General features: G+C 39.1%; 1 protein-coding gene across 1 annotated transcript in view; it reads left to right on the plus strand.

Moving 5' to 3' along the window:
• CLCN1 (chloride voltage-gated channel 1) overlaps window positions 1–19589 on the plus strand; it is a 43414-nt gene that overhangs the window by 7027 nt on the left and 16798 nt on the right. The window contains exons 3-10 of the mRNA XM_032997519.2: window positions 191–322; window positions 1849–1977; window positions 2081–2214; window positions 2559–2636; window positions 7333–7411; window positions 10216–10341; window positions 15810–15894; window positions 18442–18543. Coding sequence (XP_032853410.2) covers window positions 191–322; window positions 1849–1977; window positions 2081–2214; window positions 2559–2636; window positions 7333–7411; window positions 10216–10341; window positions 15810–15894; window positions 18442–18543 — 865 coding nt within the window. The remainder of the gene's footprint in view (window positions 1–190; window positions 323–1848; window positions 1978–2080; window positions 2215–2558; window positions 2637–7332; window positions 7412–10215; window positions 10342–15809; window positions 15895–18441; window positions 18544–19589) is intronic.

A 19589-nucleotide genomic window follows, 5' to 3' on the forward strand; every position in this document is an offset into this window, starting at 1 on the left:
GTTCTTTTTTTTTGAAATTGCATAATATTTTGCAGGACTGTGTAAAAGAGGGATGGGTACCAGTCCTTCAGCACGAAGCCCATGATGCTTCCAAATAAATCTTTATTTTAGTCAGTTCCCAGCATAAGAAAGGAGATACAGACACAGGCTATGTTCCCTCAGTTTTTCTCGTTCACTCTTCCCCCCACAGACTGTGCTAGACGCATCCAGAAATATGTTACCAAGAAGCTTGGAGAAGACTGGATTTTCTTGGTTCTATTGGGTCTGGTCATGGCGCTGGTGAGCTGGGGAATGGATTATGCCAGTGCGAAGAGCCTACAGGGTGGGTCCCATTCAGGTGTTGCAAAACCACGTTGTAAATTAGATTAATGTTTTTACAAAGCCCAGTGACTAATGTTTCTCCTTCTTTAGTATCAGTGTCCCATTTCACCCCTCACTGCCTGTGAAGTTTGAAGTATTTGCAACATAGCAGAGAACAGGTTAACTAGGGAGAGGTTCTTTAAAGGGATAGCAGGGAAAAATTTGGAACTGGGCAGAAACAAAGGATATGTGTATGACAAATCAAACCACTATTTTGACTCCCTTTCCCTCCTATTCCCTTGAATATGTAGGGGCACAGGGAAGTGGTACTATGGTCTTTCCTATTATACTGGTTCCCATCTACCCCAGCAATCCTGAGCACATGGGGAATGGGGAGGGGAAAGGGCTCTTAAATGCCCTCCTGACACTGTTTTTGCTTTTTATCTCATTATTGTTCTTTCTAATTTTTATTTCTACAGTGCCCTGCAGTTTCCTGCTACCTGGACACATAGGGCTATCTCCTCTACCTGTTTTCACACAGATCCCCTAATCACTGTCTTAATATCCCTTCCCTGCATTTTTCCTGTGGTCCCTCTCCCCTTTGCCAGCTATAACAATTACAAGATCCTTCAGTTCCCCTGACCCCATCTTGGTGCACCCACGCATACACATTACCCACTGCACTGTTCCTTTGTCCTTAACCTCAGTGTCCCAATCCTGACCTGCACATGCACACCAACCCTTTTCTCTCAGCGCTCTTGGCTGCTGATGTCCACCAGACACTGCAGTTCCTCCAAGCTCACAATACTCCTTCAGCCCAGTGTTGTTTCTCTAGATATTCTCCATCTACCAGGCTTACCCTACCAGTCTCGGAGAGTCCCTGTCCTTTATACTCACTGCAGCTAAGTCCTTTGGTTTTTTTTTTCCTTTCCCTCCACCAAGTCTCAGCCTCCTGTGGTGTGGGAAGCCAGTTCAGGCAAAGATGAACTGCACAGGAGCTGCAGTTCAGATTGGATTCTTGGCAGCTCATGCTGTTGTACCTGGCTGAGCAATGGTATCACTGCTGTTTTAAGAGTTGGCAGAGCTCCCTTCATGAAAATCAACCTTTTAAGCTAGTTTTTATGAAGAAATGATTTTTCATGTGATTGAGATGGAGGAGAGGGCACTAGCTCTTGGTGGACCACTTTATTGTCCTTCAGGAACCAAATAAGGCCCTCAGGCTCCTGAGTGAAAAGATGCTGTACAGCGATTCATCCTCACAACTGCATGTAACACACCTCTTACACCACACTTGGGCACAGGTATTACTAGTGCCTCAGAACAGAGATCCACTTCTGACCATTCCTGCAAAATGCCTGTTGTGTTTGGGAACTCATACTCAAAATGTAACAAGGCTTGTCTTAGAAAATGAGGCCTTAGAGAATGAGATAACGTTTCTCAGGGAGATTTAGTATGGGCAGGTTTAGCAACTGTGTGATTCTTTGATGTCTACCAACCTGTTTGGAGCAGCTGTGGTTACTGACAACTTTTTTGTTTGTCTGTCTACAGCCTACAAGTGGATGTACAGAGAGCTGCACCCGAATATTCCTATGCAGTATCTGGCGTGGGTCACATACCCACTTGTTCTTATTCTGTTTGCGGCCATTTTCTGCCACCTCGTCTCTCCACAGGCTGTTGGTGAGGGCAAAAGGCATGGCAAGATCTGTTTCTGTCTGTCTCGTTTTTCTTATTCCATTTGCCTGCAGGTTTTGTTCATCCCCTGCTCTGCTGTTGTTTTCAGGGTCTGGGATCCCAGAGCTCAAGACCATTATGAGGGGAGTGGTCCTCAAGGAATATCTCACTCTCAAAGCTTTTGTGGCCAAAGTTGTGGGCCTCACAGCTGGACTTGGAAGTGGCATGCCTGTGGGGAAAGAGGTAAATATTGCTGTTTTCATGTGCAGTAGCGGCCATGGTCTGGGAGGTGGGTGGAATGGAAGAAGAGTCTATAAGTGTTTTCTTTCTTTTGCCACCATTCCTCTTCTCAAAGCTCTGCTCTTTCCAGCAACACTTATCTTCCATTGGCAATTTTCCTTCTACTATGAAAAACTGCATGTAGAAAACATCAAGGAACTCAAGTCAGGTAGTCTCTGAGAGGGAAAAAAAAGATTGGAGGATTGGCTGAGATGACCAAAGAGAAATTATGAGATCTGCAATAGCTAAATGCTTGTCAGTAACCAGAGGGTAACCCTCTCTGATTTCCTCCTCCTCTTCTCTTGCAGGGTCCTTTTGTGCATATTGCCAGTATCTGTGCTGCGGTACTCAGCAAATTCATGTCAATCTTTTGTGGTGTTTATGAGGTAAGGCACATGTCTTTGCATACAGCTCTTCCACAGGTTGAACTCCTAAGACACATAAGATAGTATTGGTGGGCCACAAAACACAGAGGAAGCATATGGATTGAAATTCACTGTGATGCTACAGAGCAGTAAAATACAAACCAAAGGAAATGGTATTGGGAGACCAGATATACAGTCAGATAACTGTGCAGGACCACCAATGTTATCTACCAATTACACAGAGGCTGGTTAGGAATATGCATTTGACATGTTTTCAGTCTCATGATGCTGATACCTTTGCGCTGTGATCACTGTCTGTATAAAGAAGTAGCTGCAGACAAAGATCAATTTGTCTTTAAGCCAAATTTATGTAGCATTGGTAATTATAGACACTGACACTGTCTCCAGGCTTTTGCTGTCACAGATCAGCCTCTGTAGGCTGATCACTGTATTGGCTAGATGTATAAAAAAAATCTATTAACTGCATATATAGATAAACGTAGGAACTGCTTTACATACAGGTTTTTTTAGCAGAAATTGGCTGTGTAATACAACAATGTAAGGCGCTGCTCTACTTGAGTAGATCCTGTCTGTGCATAAGGACCAATGTCACTGCTGAAGACCAGCTGACATACTAAATACTGCACTAAAGCGTGTAGAGCCTCCTATTTGTAATAGCAATGGCTAAGTCTGCTGCTGGCTGTTGCTTTGTATCATTGTTCTGGAACATAACCCCCTGGCTTTGCTCCCTCTAACCCCAGCATGCTCTTCTCTGGCTGCACTCTGTTCCAGAATGTGCATAGGCAGTTCAGTCTCCTGGTGGCGGCTTGCGCAGTTGGAGTTGGATGTTGCTTCGGGGCTCCTCTTGGAGGCAAGTGTCTTCCTATATGTGACATTTAATGTACAACTCATTCAACCTCTTGTTGTGAGATTTCCTGTTCTCAGGAAAGGTTTTCCACAGATACCTCTCCACTCTAGCAACACGAGTACTTTCTTTTCACCTGTAACTGGTGGCAGTGAAAGAAATGAAAGGTTATAAAAAAAGTGACACCTATTAATGTGCTAATTTCTAATGAAGCAGCTTGTTCAGTCCCTGCGTGCCATGGACATTATTCAACCTGAAGAGCACCAAGGACTGTCCAGAAAATCAATAAGGATCAAGTAGAGAACAGAAGTTAAAAAAAAAAAATCATGTAAGGAGTAACAATATCGAAGGGCAGGAGATGATGGCAAGTATGAGAGGAAGTGACAATATGAACAGGAAACTACTATATGAATACTTCATCAGTGGACTGGAGAACAGAAATATCGTTGTGTAAAGTTTTGGGCTCCTCATATAAGAGAGATGTGAAGGGCCAGTAAGATGTTTAGAAGGTTGGAGTAATGGTATTTGAGAAGCTGAGGAAGCTCAGGTTGCTCAGCCTAAAGGAGAAAAGGCTAAAGGGGGGGCGGTTTAACTGATGTCATCAACCACTTAAAGGAGGATTCTAGGGAAGATTGATGCAGGGTTTTTTCATAGCAGCACAGAGCAAGAGGCAACAGGCACAACTTGGAACAAGGGAAATTCTGACTGTGTATGAGGAAAATATGTTCCCCTCCTCCAAGGGTGGTTCAGCACTGGCACAGATGTCCAGAGGGAATCTCCACCCTTGGAGATGTTCAGGACTCACCTGGACAAAAACCTAATATAGCCTTGGATTAGCACAATTCTGAGCAGGCAGTTGGAGGAGACACATCCAGTGGTCCCTTCCCACCTTTCTATGATCCTGCTGTAAAGAGAAATGTGGAAATTTATTTCTGTCCCCTCACATTTGTACTATTAGTCTCATTTATGGAACTTCCTTGACCAGCACATGTGCCAGAGGCACATGGTAACTTCTTCCTAAAACAGTGGCAATACATTACTAAATAATTTGTCTTAAAATGTTCTCCATTCTTTGTTGTGCCTTCATTTCACTCTCCCTCCATGCACTGCCTTGAACATCTCTCCATGGTTATTGTGCCCAGAAGTTTAAGGAGTTTTTGAAATGCAATGTTTTTTCTAAGTTGGTTTTATTTCTTGCTTGTACTACTTTCCTCTTAGTCTTCAAATGAATGAGTCAGCTGACAAATGCAACGTGGTCTTGCATCAGCAATAATAATGATTTTTCCTCTGGTTTGCTATTAAAAAAAAAAAAAAGGAAGTAACATGGTTTGTCAGCTGCAAATTAGAGGTTCTTCAGTTGATAGCTTGAGAAAAGATGTGCCAGGAAGAAAATTAGGTTCAGCAAGAGAGAGGCTGAGAGCTGTGTATATGTAGGCAATATAGCAAGTTGGAGACAGCCAGAGATGAAGCCTGAGGCTTCAAGGCAAAATTTGTAAGTCTGCCAAAAACCTTGAAAGAAACCAGCTTCAGAACCAAGGATTAGATCACAGTCAGGTGGAACCACTGGTAGGATACAGGAGAACGGTATCTCTCTTAATGGTAAAAAAAGAATAAAAAAAAAAAAACAAAACAACAAAACACCTTCCATAACTCAGTCTACAGTTCTTGTTTCTTTCTCTGTACCTGGAATTAATATAGCCTCCAAGACTGCAGGATGCATTATATGTAGTTCACTAGGAGAGGCTAGAGAAGAAAAGAGAAGGCTAAAGGGGCAGTAGTCTAATTGCTGTCTTCTGTAGCTAAAGGGGATACTAGAAACACAAAATATCCAAACTCTTCTCAGAAAACAGTGAAAGGACAAGAGACAACAGGCACACCTTGCAACAAAGGAAATTTTATCTATGCATTAAAAAAATTTCTCCCCTTGCCCCAAAGGTGGTTCAGGATGGCACAGGTGTCAAGAGAGACTGGGGAATCTCGACCCCTGGAGGTGCTCAGGGCTCACCTAGCACCCTGATCCTGAGCACCCTGATCTAGCCTTGAAGTTACCCCAGCTCTGAGCAGAGTTGGAGAAGCAGCATTCAGAGGTACCTTTCAGACTAAAACTTGCTGTGAGTCTATGATAACATTGTGGTATGGAAACAAACTGAAAGTTAACATAGCTTTTTTAGCTCTAGTTGGGTTCCTCTTATGGATTCACACCAAATTGATGAATGTAATTTCCATTGCATGGGAGTCATGTAATCTTTAGCTGACGTTAGTCCAAGATATAACTTACAACTTCATATCATATATAAGTGTGTAACTTCCCGGTGCTCTTGCTCGTGAACACCTCCCTGTGCATTAAGGAAGAATCCTCAAAATTAATTTGAAAATCCACTTTAGCCCTTGACAATCAAAAAGTGCCCAGCTTACTTTTTCTGAGTGCACTCTAGTACTCTTCGTGCTTGTTTTGGTCTATCTGGTTATTCCTATGCTGCTACACAACACCAGCAGTCTTACACAGTGCTAGGTCCTGGAAGATGCCTTATGCCACAGGCTGTTCTCAGTGGTTGCTATAGGTCTCTCTATCTCATACTATTCTTCAACGCTGTCCTGTCAGGCTTTGCACCTTCAAACAACTCTAATTACTTCTTGCCATACTGCAGGCGATGTTGCATGTACTCTCAGCTTCAAGCTGTTAATCACCATGTTGGTGAGCCATAAACACAACCCTCTTACTATTCCAGACACTTTGAACTGAATGCCACCCCTGCTCTGGACATGGTTATGTCTTAAGGCCATAGGGGCACTAATAAAGCCCAGAAGTTACCCAGAAGTTACAAAGCCATGGATTAGGACAGGGAACGGTCCACAGCCATTTTACATTGGGTAGTGCAAAGATAGCCTTGAGACACCTTTAGGTTGAACCTATATCAAACACCTGCTCAGATAAACAGGAATTCATGGTGCTCTGGCCTTAGAATTTAGCCTGGCCACTAAGATTCCCACCTTAACACAGGACCAACCTTTCTCAAAACTCTCATGGGAGATTTAACAGGCTACTTTAGGAACACATGGTAGTAAAAAGTACCAAATACACAGGCTTTAATACTGGTGCATTATACACTACCTAGGATTTAGACAAAATAAAATAAAAACTATCTGCTCACCTTTCACCATTTTTAGGCCCTTCAGGGCCAAATCTTGGAGAAAGAGTGGAAGAGAATTTTCTCCCTTTCTACAGCTCTATGTCTTCCAAAACTGTCTGAGGAGACACTCTACCTTTTACACCTTCCATTTCCTTTTGTTATCATGATTGTTTTTAGCAGGACAGCACAATGCTTTACTAGGTGATCTGTTACCTACTCACCTACTTGGGTGACAGGACCTTCAGCATCTGTCCACACTCAGTTCTGGACACGCATGTGCCTTGTGCACACAGACTCGCAGGGTGGCTTTTTTGAGGCACTCTCTGGCACGTGTGCACGCTGAGATTCCCTGCCAAAGTAAAAGAGATGGAGCAAAACATACTTATGCACCCTCCACCCTCTGGAGGATTTTCCACGAGACATTTCTTCTACAGTAACAGAAACGTGCATGTTTCAATGAAAGATTGGATGCTGCCTTCTCCACATGTCTTGAAGATGTGCTTCCAGTTATATGCCTGTCTCAGGACAGGTCTTGTCTTTTGAGTATTTTGAGACCATCCAGAAGGGAGAAGTAAGATAAATATAGGTATAACTCTGAGACTGGTGAGAGAACTGAGTGACAGCATGTGGCTATACCTGCCAATTCTGTTACTCAGAATTTCTTTCCTGCTTTCTTTCCTTCTTTCTTCTGTTTGTCTGTCTCTGTCTCTTTCACCAGTAGCAGCCATATTATTACACAGATGTCCTGACTGTGGGTTGTGCCGTGGGGGTCGGCTGCTGCTTTGGGACACCACTTGGAGGCAAGTGGCTGTTCTGTTTCCTTTTTCTCAGGTACCTAAATCCTCTGCTGCCTAGTCCTGTTCTCCTCTCCCCCTTTCCTGCACTGTAATTTTGATCTGTCATCTACTTTGAACAAAGAAGCTTTCCTTTATCATTACTAACGTCCCCAGCATCTCTGATAGTCTTTTTTCCACATGTTGTCAGCCTTCTGGAGGCAAGAAAAGAAGGCTGTCTATAACTGTGGTCTCCAAATTGGGGTATGCATACCCCAGGGTGTGCACAAGATAATCCATTGCGATGTGGGAAGGAAATACTGGAATTTCTATTTTTTTTTTTTAATGTTAAAAAAAAAAAGAAAAAAAAAAAAAGAAAGAAAAGAAAGAAATTAAGTTTTACTAATATAATACTCAGTAGACGTGTTGGCAGTGGTGAATTCACTCAGTCCATATGTCAGATGGCCACTTGTCACATACATTACATGAGGTGTTACAACACAGAGGGTTGACACTGTTGCCCTCACTCGTTTGCTTGTTTTCAGCATATTGCAATGTATTGCATTCAGTGTGTGCCCACTTAAGTGATTTATGGATTATATTATCTAGTGTTAACTAAACTAACCCTCACAAAATGGACAACTGGCTTTAAAAGATTCCTGCAAAGAGACTGCAGATTGAAGGTGATACTAATAATATGAGCACAGATGAATGACAAGAAAATGGCAGAGCTGACACTTCTCCTACTCCTAGTACAGGCTCAACCACATTATGAGGTACAAACAATGACCAGATAATCAGTTCTGACAAGTTGACTAAAAAAACAAAAATATCAAAATCTTTTTTAAATATGGATTTACATCCTTTATCGTTATCAATGAACCTCACCCTAACTGAGTATTGTGATTTGAGAAGTTAGCTAATGATGGTATTAGCATCAGAATTAGCAAGACATTTAAAAAGTAAGCATTCAGAACATGAAGACAAACCCCTCTACAATTTATTCAGTGATATTTCAAGCTATGTGATATTCAACCCAGTATTTTACAAAATTTCACTGAACTTAATGATACATGTATAGAAGCTTATTTTGAGGTTTCTTGCTTCGTAGCAAAAATATCCAAAAATCCACGTATCACTGCAGAAACACTTGTTCTTCCTGCCACAGTGAAAATGGCTGAAATAATACACAGAAAGCAATATGGTGGCAAAATAAAATACATTCCTTTGTCAGCAAACACTGTTGGGGGATGCATAGAAAACATTGCTGGAGGTTTGAAGAAATAAGTATCAGTGCAAATTACATAGTGTGAGAGGCTTGCTATGCAGGTGGATGAAAGTACAGCTGTTTGTTTCGTTAATGTCTCAACTTACAATATTTGCTAGATTCTATTTTGATAGTAAAATACATGAAGAACTACTTTTCTGTGTGCCACTAAAGGAAAGATCTACCAGAGAAGCTATACTCTCAACAGTAAATTACTTCTTTAATAAAAATGTTTTATGGAAAAGATCTGCAAGCATTATGACCAGTGGAGCAACTGCTTTGACTGGCATAGAAAATGATTGCATGGTAAAGTTACATAGGTTGCACCACACCTGAAATTCATTTACTGTGTTGTTCATAAGCAAGTTATTGCAGCAAAGAAATGGGAGCCAGACATGCACAGGTTGGCATTGATGTGGTTAATTACATTAAAAAAAAAAAAAAAAAAAAGACCTTGAAACAATAGAATCTTTACAATATTTCATAATGATATGAGGAGTGACCATGCAAATCCTTTGTACCATACAGTCATGTGCCGGTTAAAATAGTTGTTGAATTTAAAGACCAGATACACATTTTTCTTTTACAAAAAGACAGGTGTTCTGAATTTACTGACCTTTTCCATGGTGACAAGCATCTGTCAGTAGCATGCTACCCAGAAGTTATTTTTAAAAACAAAACCAAAAACAAACAAACAAACAAAACCTCCATACTTGATATATCCCTTCAGGGTGAACCTGATGTTCTAACAGTGAGAAAGTAAATGCTTTTCAAAAGAAACCTGTGGACATTTTGTTAGCTTGTTGGCAAATAAAATGCAAGTGTGTCACCTACAAAAACTTGGAAACAGAAATTTCTACTGTGTTTAAAAATTTTCCAGATTGAGAGTTTCAGTGGGTTTTGAACCCATTTGTTAAAGATACAAAAATTCAACACCTTCTCATTAGCTTGCAAGAACAACTGATTGACATCAGGGAAGATGGAAATTTACTATCCGAATTTCAACAAAAATCTTTGCATAAGTGGTGGATGGGATTGAAAAATTAGTATCACAACTTAGTCAGCACAGCCAACAATGTATTTCTTGCATTTGGATCTATATATCTTTGTGAGAGATCTTTTTCAGCTATGACAGCCATTAAGACCAACCATCAAAATAAACTGAACATAGAACCAGACCTCTGAATCACTGTATCACAAAATGTTAAGCCAAGATTTTAAAAAATAAAGAAGAATATCAGTATTTTTAGTGAGAACAAAAAAATTGTGTTCCATTAATAAATAAACCAAATTATTTAAAAAAAAAAATTCCTCTTTATCTCATTCTTTTTTAATTTCTGTTTTTTGTGTATGTTTTATATTGTACATAATATAGTAGTACAGTAGTACATGGATATAATTTTTAAATATATTGGGGGTTACGTGCTGAAAAATCTTTTATTGGTAGGGGTGAGCAATCAAAGAAGTGAGGATACCACTGCTCTAGAAGTCTATTTAGAAGCCTCTCGTGCTTCTAACATTACACTTCCGAATTTAACTTTGCTCCCTTTCCATCTATTTCTAGGGGTTCTTTTCAGCATTGAGGTCACTTCCACTTACTTTGCTGTACGCAATTATTGGAGAGGTTTCTTTGCAGCTACCTTTAGTGCCTTCATTTTCCGAGTCCTTGCTGTTTGGAACAAGGATGCAGGTAAGCTAAGAGCCATTCCTACTCTCTTTGTACAAAAGTTGATCTATTAATTTATTATTTTCTATCTTCCTCAAAACTACAACATTGCATGATGTTTGAAACTTCTTCCATGACATGAGACTTCCAGCATTACAGAAGAAAAGAGAAGGGAAAGTATCTTATGTCATCAGTTGTATAAGCCAACCTATTTGCTAGGTTGTGACTGAAAAATGACTGGATATGAGTCCTCAGCAAGTAAGAGGGCCATGAGGTGGTATTTTTGCCTCTACTCATCATAATGTCAAGGCTGCAAATGTAGAGGTATCTCATCACAGAAGATGTAATACATAATACAGTGTATTCTGCTTCAATCTGCTGGAAATACCATGGCCTGCTTTGGTCATCTCCTGATTAGAAGCATAAAAACCAAATAGTCTAGAAAACTGAGATTATAAAATTATTAGAAGGCTATAGGTAGAATCTGGCTGAAGGTCCTGAAAAAATAGCTGTCTCAAGTAACTGAAAAGCATGAGCACAATATTTGTGCAGACAGAAATAGCACAAGAAGAGCTTGTTCAGGAGAACATTTCAGATACTGTGGGACTGGAGTTCCAGCTGATGTAGAAGGCTCATTTCTTTGTAAACTTCTTGTTTACAATGTCTTTACCTTTTATTCTCACAGTTGTATCTATTTTATTGATCCTCCATGTGGGCAGTTCCTTTACTTAAAATTTCTATAACTTACGTTTCTTAACTTCACAGGGTTGGATTTTTTTTTTATTGTGCTAAAATGTTATTTAGCTTGAATATTCTCTTGAATGTAGAAAGTGAAAACATCTATGTGAAACACTGCCTTATATCGAGGGCTACTCAACCATCAGCTCTGTCACAAAAAAACATGTCTTTCTGTTCTTTCCAGAGGAAAATATAAGCAATTCAAAGACAGATGACAGAACATAATCTCCTATCCTTCACTTTATCTACTCTAGCTCCCTTGCTGATCTCCCAAATCATTAGAAATTAGCTTAATCCTGAAACATCTTAATTATTGTCCCTTCTTCAAAATCATCCAACAATACCCACTACAATGGTTCCTTACATTCTGCTTTAATGACTGTCTGGGTTAAAAAGTTCCATGATTCAACTGTCTATGAAAAACAGTTCCTTTTCATAGTTCTGAATTTTCTTTGCTTGTGTTGCAAGTCTCCTTGTCCTTGTATTAATTAAATTTTTTTCTAGCTAAGTCATTATTTTATGATCTTTCATCATGCCTGCTCTAACTTATCTTTCATGTCTTTTCTTGCTCATTTCCTTCTGAAAGTTACAGACCAGTTCTATTCAGTCTTTGTTCATGCAAGGGTTTTTCTCAGGCCCCTTCTCTGATGTCTTAACAATCTCTAAAGTCTCATCTACTCCCAGAAGTTATGCCCTTGGTAGATAGTGGATGTCTTTGTGCTAGTTTCCTGTATGGCTACTATTATCACCCACTAAGAAAGCCTTTGTATGAAGTAGGTTAATGTACTTGAAAGTGGAAAAAACTGCTTCCCTTAATGTACATCATGTGTATCTATCTGTAATGTTCATGTGGAACATGTAAACTATTGCAGTGAACTAATTTTTCTGCTTGGGCAAACATTTGTCATCTTCTTCCAGAATATTTTTGGGATAAAATGATCAGAGTTACAAGCAAGTGTGGCTATTGCATGAATCTATTGGAAGACATTGCAATATTGCAATGCAATACTGTATGTTGTAGTACTATTTTGGTGCAGCTTTTACACATTTCTAGCATCTGCAGTTAGGAAAAGGTAAAAAGACCATTTTCTTAGAGCTGTCTACACTGATCCAACTCTTCTTCTTGAAATACTACTGTTAAATTAGATTCCTTTCTAATGTACCAATAATCTTCCCCCACTGTATTACTTTGCATTCATCAACACAAAACATTGTCTTTCTTATTAAGTCCTCTCTGCCTCCAACCAGGGTAAACTGCTTCAGTAGCACATGCAGAATTTCCTGTCTTCCACAGAAAATTCTGAATCATAGAAAAATTTAATTTGGAAAAGACCCCCAAAACTCTCTACTCTGAACACCTGCTCACAGCAGGGACAACTTTCCACTGCCTCTCTGGGCATCTCTTCCAGTGCTGAACCATTTCCTCAAAAAGAAGCATTTTTTCATTACATAGACAAAATTCCTTTGTTGGAAGTTGTGCCTATTGCCTCTTTTTCTTTCACCGTGTCTTTACAACTTCCCCGGGAGGTAGAGGAGACTGCTGTTAGAATCCCCTTGGACCTTCTCATTTCCAGGCTGAGTAGACCTAGTTCCTGCAGCCTCTCCATCTGCCTATGCTCTGGACCATCTTGGAGCTCATCACTGGACTTGTTTTGTAACATTTCATTTGTACTGGATTTTCTAGATGTGGCTTCATCAGTGCCATAGAAGGAAATAATCACCACCCTCAACCAGCTGTCGTGCGTTTGGGGATGTGACCCAGTATGTGGTTAGCTTTCGTTGCCACAAGGGCAAATATTAAGCATCATATCCACCAGGACCCACTGGCATGAGAGCAGAGCTTTTCCTGTTCACTAGGCCCCCAGGCTGTACTGACACACTTGTCATGCCAGGTGCAGGACTAAATATTTGTCTTTGTTGGATTTATGATATTCCTACTAGTCAACTCCTCCAGTTTGTGGAGACCGCTCTGAGTGAAGCCCTCCAGGTGACAAACCACCACCTTCTCTCCCTCCCCAGTTCAGTATGGTCACTTATGAGTGAGTTCTGTCTTATCATCTAGGACCTTGATGCAGATTTTAAACAGAATCAGCTCCAATATTGACCTGTGAAGAAATCCATTCAACACCACAGGGCCTCAAGACAACAACTAACAATCCCTGCTACATGTGTCCTATAACATGTATCATTACATGTCTGATATGATAAATTTACCTTTTTTCTCTCTCTGGGCTAGCTTCTGATCCATGGTAATATTTTCCCTTTTGTTGTTTGATCAGAGAACCTCTACGTGAGTCTCCACAGCCTCATGTGGGCCCTCTTAATAATCTAAATAAATACCATTTCCCTTAATCTGGTTTTACTGTTTTGTTAAAAAGCTCCACATCACAAAGTTTTTATTCATTTGAATTATCCTTCAGGATTTTTGCCTTGGCTTTGCGATTCAAAATAGATATTGCCAGGGTTGTGCTTGCTTTCACAATCTGTATGTATTTTACCAGTTAGCCAGGTGTTAATGCACATCTCTCTTTGCACTTCACTACATTGCTCCACAACCTTCTTAAACACATATGTTATCCATTGGTCCCCCTCCTGTCTCTGGAAGCCCTGATGCTCGTTAGAGAACATGAATTATTTTTTTTAATAGCACATCTACCTCATGCCTAATCTGCCTCAGATCTTAATGCCTTTTAAGTCCACAGCTTGTTTAACATCGCTCTTACTGTAATTTTTTACCTCCAAGCTGCATCTTTGTTACCAGAGATTAGCAAGCAGGGAAACAATCACATCAGAGTAGACAAATGCAAATAAGTTGTGTAGGATCTCACCAAAATTCTTTTCTTTCTTAGACCCACCAGATCTTTACTGGCATCTGGATACTAATGGCTTTGTTGGCTGGTTTTACACCATTATCTGTACTTTCCAAATAACATTTGGCCCATTCTTGTTGGCTGCTGCAACTTAGGCCCCTGTTTGCTAAGTATGGAAGAATGGAGTTCTGCAATTTGCAGGATTTCTGTTTTATCATGTCCTGAGACTTCATCTTATTTGACACAGCATTTTACACCTTGCCTTCCTCCTGCTCCTTCTGATTGCTTCTACACTTGGCTCAGTGTTATTTTAAAGTTCAAAGCTTTTTTAAGTAGACTTTTAAATTAACTAGACTTTCTCATTTCTTTTTATTTCTTTTAACTTTCGTCTTATAAGGGTTGGACAGCTACTCTAAACTAGTTGAATTTGTAGCCAAGGGAGAGAAAAGGGAGTAGCCTTTCAGTTTCAGGATGTCTTCGTCACTCAGGAAAGAGGATGAAGATAGGTGATATGAATCTTCCTATAGAAATCTCTTTCTGTCCTGTGGGAGTAGAAAGGGAACCTAGAAAGACTCTAAGGGCTGTGGCTGTTTCCCTTTGCTCTGGTCATCTTTGCCACCATGTGGCAAAATTCTTTGAAAGTGAGCCCTACTTTACTATTTAATGCAGTGTCATTTAATGGCCTGGACTATCCATTTCCTATAGCTAAATTGAGATGATTCCTTTCTTAGGCTGATATAAAAAAGAAAAGGACATCCTGCTTTTCACCGTTTTCCATCCCTGACTATTCTTCTACCACTCCCTTGTATCATCTCTTTGTTTGTTGGACTCCTCAATTCAACTCATTTCCCTGGCAGAGGACTAATCCGGGAAAAAAGCAGATAGGTTTTCTTGTAGGTTTTAATGAGATGAAAGAACTCATTGAAGGCTTTGACATGTGTCAGAGTGGGCCTGACAGAGGGGAGGACAGTGCAGCAGGGAGATAAAGAATGGGGTGAAGAAACAGGGAGTAAGATGTTCCCATTTTGGATACTAGAATTCAGTTAGACAGGCTTATCTATCTTAGGTAACATGACCCACAGAGGTCTGATTAAATCATTGCTCTAAACATAGTCCTGTCAGACCAATTAACAAGTAATTAATACCTCCTGTAATTATATAATGCTAGATTTTCACTGCTTCTTTTCTTTCCTCATTGTGCAAATAATTCCTTCATCCAGGGCAAATTCGGGTTTATATCCATCCTCATTCAGCTGCATTTCCACTCTGCACTAGATTGCTAATTTTTATTTCACCTGTTGGCATACAGATATACATTTCCACACAGCTAGGTACCTCTAGGTACCTAAAGCAGGACAGGTTTCAACATCTGAGTCATTTTAGCAGTGCAACACTACCAGGAGAGATGAGCTAGAGAAAATGAGGCTTAGCTGATATTTTCTCTCTCTGATTCCTAAGATGTTTATTCTTTTGGTACCAATCAAAAATTTTGCAGATGTAACTTCAGAGAGGATCTGAGTTCTGTTTCCAGAAGGCAATCACAACTGTGCATGACACAGCTTCTCCAGATATGTAAGCACTGTCTGCCTCAGCAAAGAGAGTTTTCAGAATCAATGAGTATAGTGGGAAGAGTTTTTATTTTCTGGAGAATGGATGGTAGAAGAAAAGAAAACCCTTTAAAAATCCGGGATCGTAGCTAAAAAAAGTATATACATTCTCTGAAAACAAACTTATACCATCTACAGTGTTAGGATTGCAAGTGCTCAAAGTCAGGCACTACTAAAATCGGAGCAGTCTGACAACCTGTAATATTGTATGTAATGTCATGAAACCACACAGGAGCATATATGAACTAGATCCTCTGTCCCTACCCTTAACTTTTATGGCATTTAACTTCTCACCTCATTATTCCTTTTCCTCCTCTACCTCTTTATTCTCTCACAGTTACCATCACAGCCCTATTCAGAACAAACTTTCGTATGGATTTCCCCTTTGATCTGCAAGAGCTGCCAGCATTTGCTGTAATAGGGTAAGTTCCCAGGAACCTGGCTTCTTGCTCTACAAAGGTTCTCTTGTCAGTTCTGTTAGGAATTTTTTTGCAAAACAGTTACATACATCTCTTTTAGACATTTGGATTGTCACAAATAAGGCCTCTTCATTCCCCCTTCAGAAACGATGCCCATCTAGCACAATGTGTAAGGAAGGAAATGTGGGTATTATCAAGCTTTGTTTGTTATTTCCTTTCCTTTTTCAGGAGTTAAGTTCTGGGGAAAAAAAAAAAAAAAAAAAGTTAAGTCTAACTTGGTCTGGGTTCTGGGTGTAGATTCACTGAATGGCTCTTTAACTTTTATGATGGCACCCTCAAATGAACTGACCCAACAAGTATGGCCTTTTCATTTGATAAAAATGGCACAAAATATTTAACCAAGAAGTTTCCCTTTTACAAGGTCAGAATAGTTATCCTTTTCAAGAGAGGTTGGTACACTCGACATGGTGGCAAGGGTAACTGAACTGTAATTACATTCAGTGAGAAAACAGTTAATTTCATTTGTATTTTATTTATGGAGATATCTGAATTGGTTTAATTTGTGGAGGAAATTTTGGGAAATGAAAGAATAAACCTAAGAAAAACTGAGAAGGTAATTGGGAAATGCTAGAGAAAAACTGAGTTTGGAATTGCTGTGAGGAAAAGGTTTAGGTTAGAGCTTGAGAGAGGCTCCAGTGAAATCACTGCAGAGCAGTAGCGAAGGCAATACACTATAGGAACAAATACCTGTGCTAGCTTTGTGAACATACTCTGTTGCAAGACCTGGATCCAAGACCAGAAATATATCTGAGCTTTTCCAGTTCCTTTTAGTAGACTGACCTCCTATTCATTTACTTGAATATGAACTCAGTGGGATTTTTTGAAGACCTCAGATAGAGATTGAAAATCTGTGAGTATACAGGAGCTTTTGCTAGTAACATGTATCCACTTCATTATTCTCCTTACTTAAACTCGCATACTGAACTCAGGGGAATCTATTTGTTTAGACTGGCAAGGAAAAAGGTAATCCTTATGATTTACAAATGACAGAATGCAAGATTTCTTGTTGTGTTTTGAACAGAGTTGGCAGAGCTGGGTTCTTTCAGTACAGCACATAGGCTAGGAAAGGAGTATATGACAACTGTGAAATACTTTCAAATGCCTGGCTGTCCAGTGTGGTATTTTTTTGAATTTAAAAAAAAAAAAAAAAAGCTAAAGACTTGGATAGCCTTGGATAAAAACCTGATACCAACTTGGAATGCTCTGAATTCTTTTAAGTCTCAAAGTTGAACTCTCTTTCTATCCAACATATTTCTTCGCTTTCAGATAGAACAGAAAAACTGAACCACTCTAAGCACTATCAACAGGTAGATCTTGTTCTTCTGTGTCAGCAAATGTTGTTAATTTGCAAAAGACATACAGGAGGAGCGCTTCTCTTTTATTGACAAATTGATAGGAAGGAATGGAGTGGTCTGTTTTTTAATATAAACTATTATAAAGAAATTCAGTTCACTGTGCAGCCCCTGGGCTTATACTGCCTGAGGGACTAGTCTATTTTTACATTAGTGCTAAACAAAGCTGGCTTAAAATATTTAAGAAAAGCTCATTGGATATATTGAACAGCTTTATACTTAGTTTAAACTTGGTTTTATGCAATTTTCAGATGATCGAGAAGGATTTTTTCAACATACAACTTTTTAAGTAAGCTAAATTAATCTTTGAATGAGATTTGGCACAATCCTGCATACCATATAACAAAGGAAAATTCCACTAATTTTTAAAATTAATAGAATGAAGATGCTATCTGTTTATCCTCATTATTCTGTGGGTTAATTATGTGCCACATAAAATCATACTTCCCCTTACCAATTCAAAAGTGCACTGGTTTTTCACTTTTTTTTTTTTTTTTTTTTTTTTAATCTCAATTTTGAGCATTTGGCCCTATTTATTCAGGTCTCATTAAGCTACAGAGCATAAGGATCAAGGCCAGTCCTTGCACAATTGTACTTTTTTTGGCTTTATTAGGATCAGGAACATAGGGTTAAGTGATTAGGGCCATAGACATTACTTTGCACAAGAGTTGCTATTACTTTTAATATTTGATGTAGGTGTCTAATTTTGCTGAATCGGAGTTTAACTCCCTTCATTTTTACTATTTCCTGTTCCAACTTGATGTCTAAATTCTGACAATACTGGTCTTTGCCCAGTTGCTCTTTGCCAGCCCCCACTGAGATTTGTCAGTCCCTTTTTATAGATTATTTCTGTAGATTATTTCATAGGTTTTTATAGAGGAGATTTCCCCCTCTAAGAAAAAGATAATTTAAGTGGTGAAATGGCAGTGTGTGTGAAAGAGGTCCAAGATAATGGCTCCCCTTTCATCAGGGAGTCAATGTCTTCAAGTGAGTTGCTGCAGGAATAACCCTCTAGGTGACATTTAAAGGACTTCATAAAAAGCTGAAGATGAAAAACACTTAAACTCATTTTCTTGATTGATGGTTTGTTTATTTTCTGTTATTTGGTGCGATTTTACTTCTTTTTTCTCCACTTTAGGATATGTTCTGGGTTCCTTGGAGCATTTTTCGTTTATCTCAATCGCCAAGTGGTCCTGTGCATCCGGCGTCATACGGCTCTGAGCGAGTTTCTCACCAAACAGTGAGTGCCTTCAAAGATACTCTCTTTAGGGGTCAGATTTTTATACTTTACTGGTATTGGATAGTAACAAATGCTTTATGGGAACTAGTAGAACTATTTCACATGTAAGATAGTAAAGCTATAAGAAACGGAAATTATATGAGAGTAAGATATCTGGAAATATCAAGAGAATTTGTTCTGCACTGGATTTTCTTTTTGATCAGCTCCAATAGTTTCAAATCACCTCTTGATTCAGAAAGGACAGTCTGTAATATTCATTAAGAAAACAAGGGAAACTATTGACTGTGTAGAAAATGTTTTTAATTAGAAAATGAATGATCATATTTCTTAAGATCTTGCTGGTTTTGTGTATTTTTTTAGAATTTGTAAAAGAAAAATTCAACATCATTTTAAGAAAATTAAATACAACTGAAATCTAACTATGTCTTTAAAATCTATATTTTTTTTAAATCAAAACGTAAGCAAAAATATAAAATGTGCTGCAGTATTGCAATTCGTGCATATTTACGAACCAAAAGCTGAAACTGATAGTAACCAAATGGTGTGAATTGCAGCATGGAAGATAAATGCAAAACAAAGTAAAAATCTTAGCAATTAAGGCTTTACATTGCACTTGATACTTTTTTTCCCTCTCTAATACAGTTATAACCTCCAAAGTTACAACCTGAAGAAGAAAACGTGGTTAACTGTAAATGTCTTCAGCCTCTTTACAAAATTCTGATGCTGTGATATTTTTTTAAGTTGAGGAGCGTGGAGGACCCACATTTCTTAGCAAGTTGCAGATCTGAGCAGAAGAAAACTACTAGTTAAAAAGAAGTTCAAACTAACTTTATTATGTGGAAGAAAAATCATCTTTCTTCATTATGCAGCATTACCCACAATCACCAACAGAGACCTCAAAAAAAGTTAATAGACAAGTGTAGAAAAGCCTGAAAAGCAGGAATTTACTTTAAACTGTTGACTAATTTTTCAGAGTTTTGTAGGTCCTTGACTGAAAGAAATTAAAGGTTATATTTTGTCTTCCTAAATATCACAGCTTCTCACCC

The sequence above is a fragment of the Tyto alba genome, unplaced genomic scaffold (assembly GCF_018691265.1).
Source record: "Tyto alba isolate M040663 unplaced genomic scaffold, T.alba_DEE_v4.0 Super-Scaffold_14, whole genome shotgun sequence".
Taxonomy (NCBI): domain Eukaryota; kingdom Metazoa; phylum Chordata; class Aves; order Strigiformes; family Tytonidae; genus Tyto; species Tyto alba.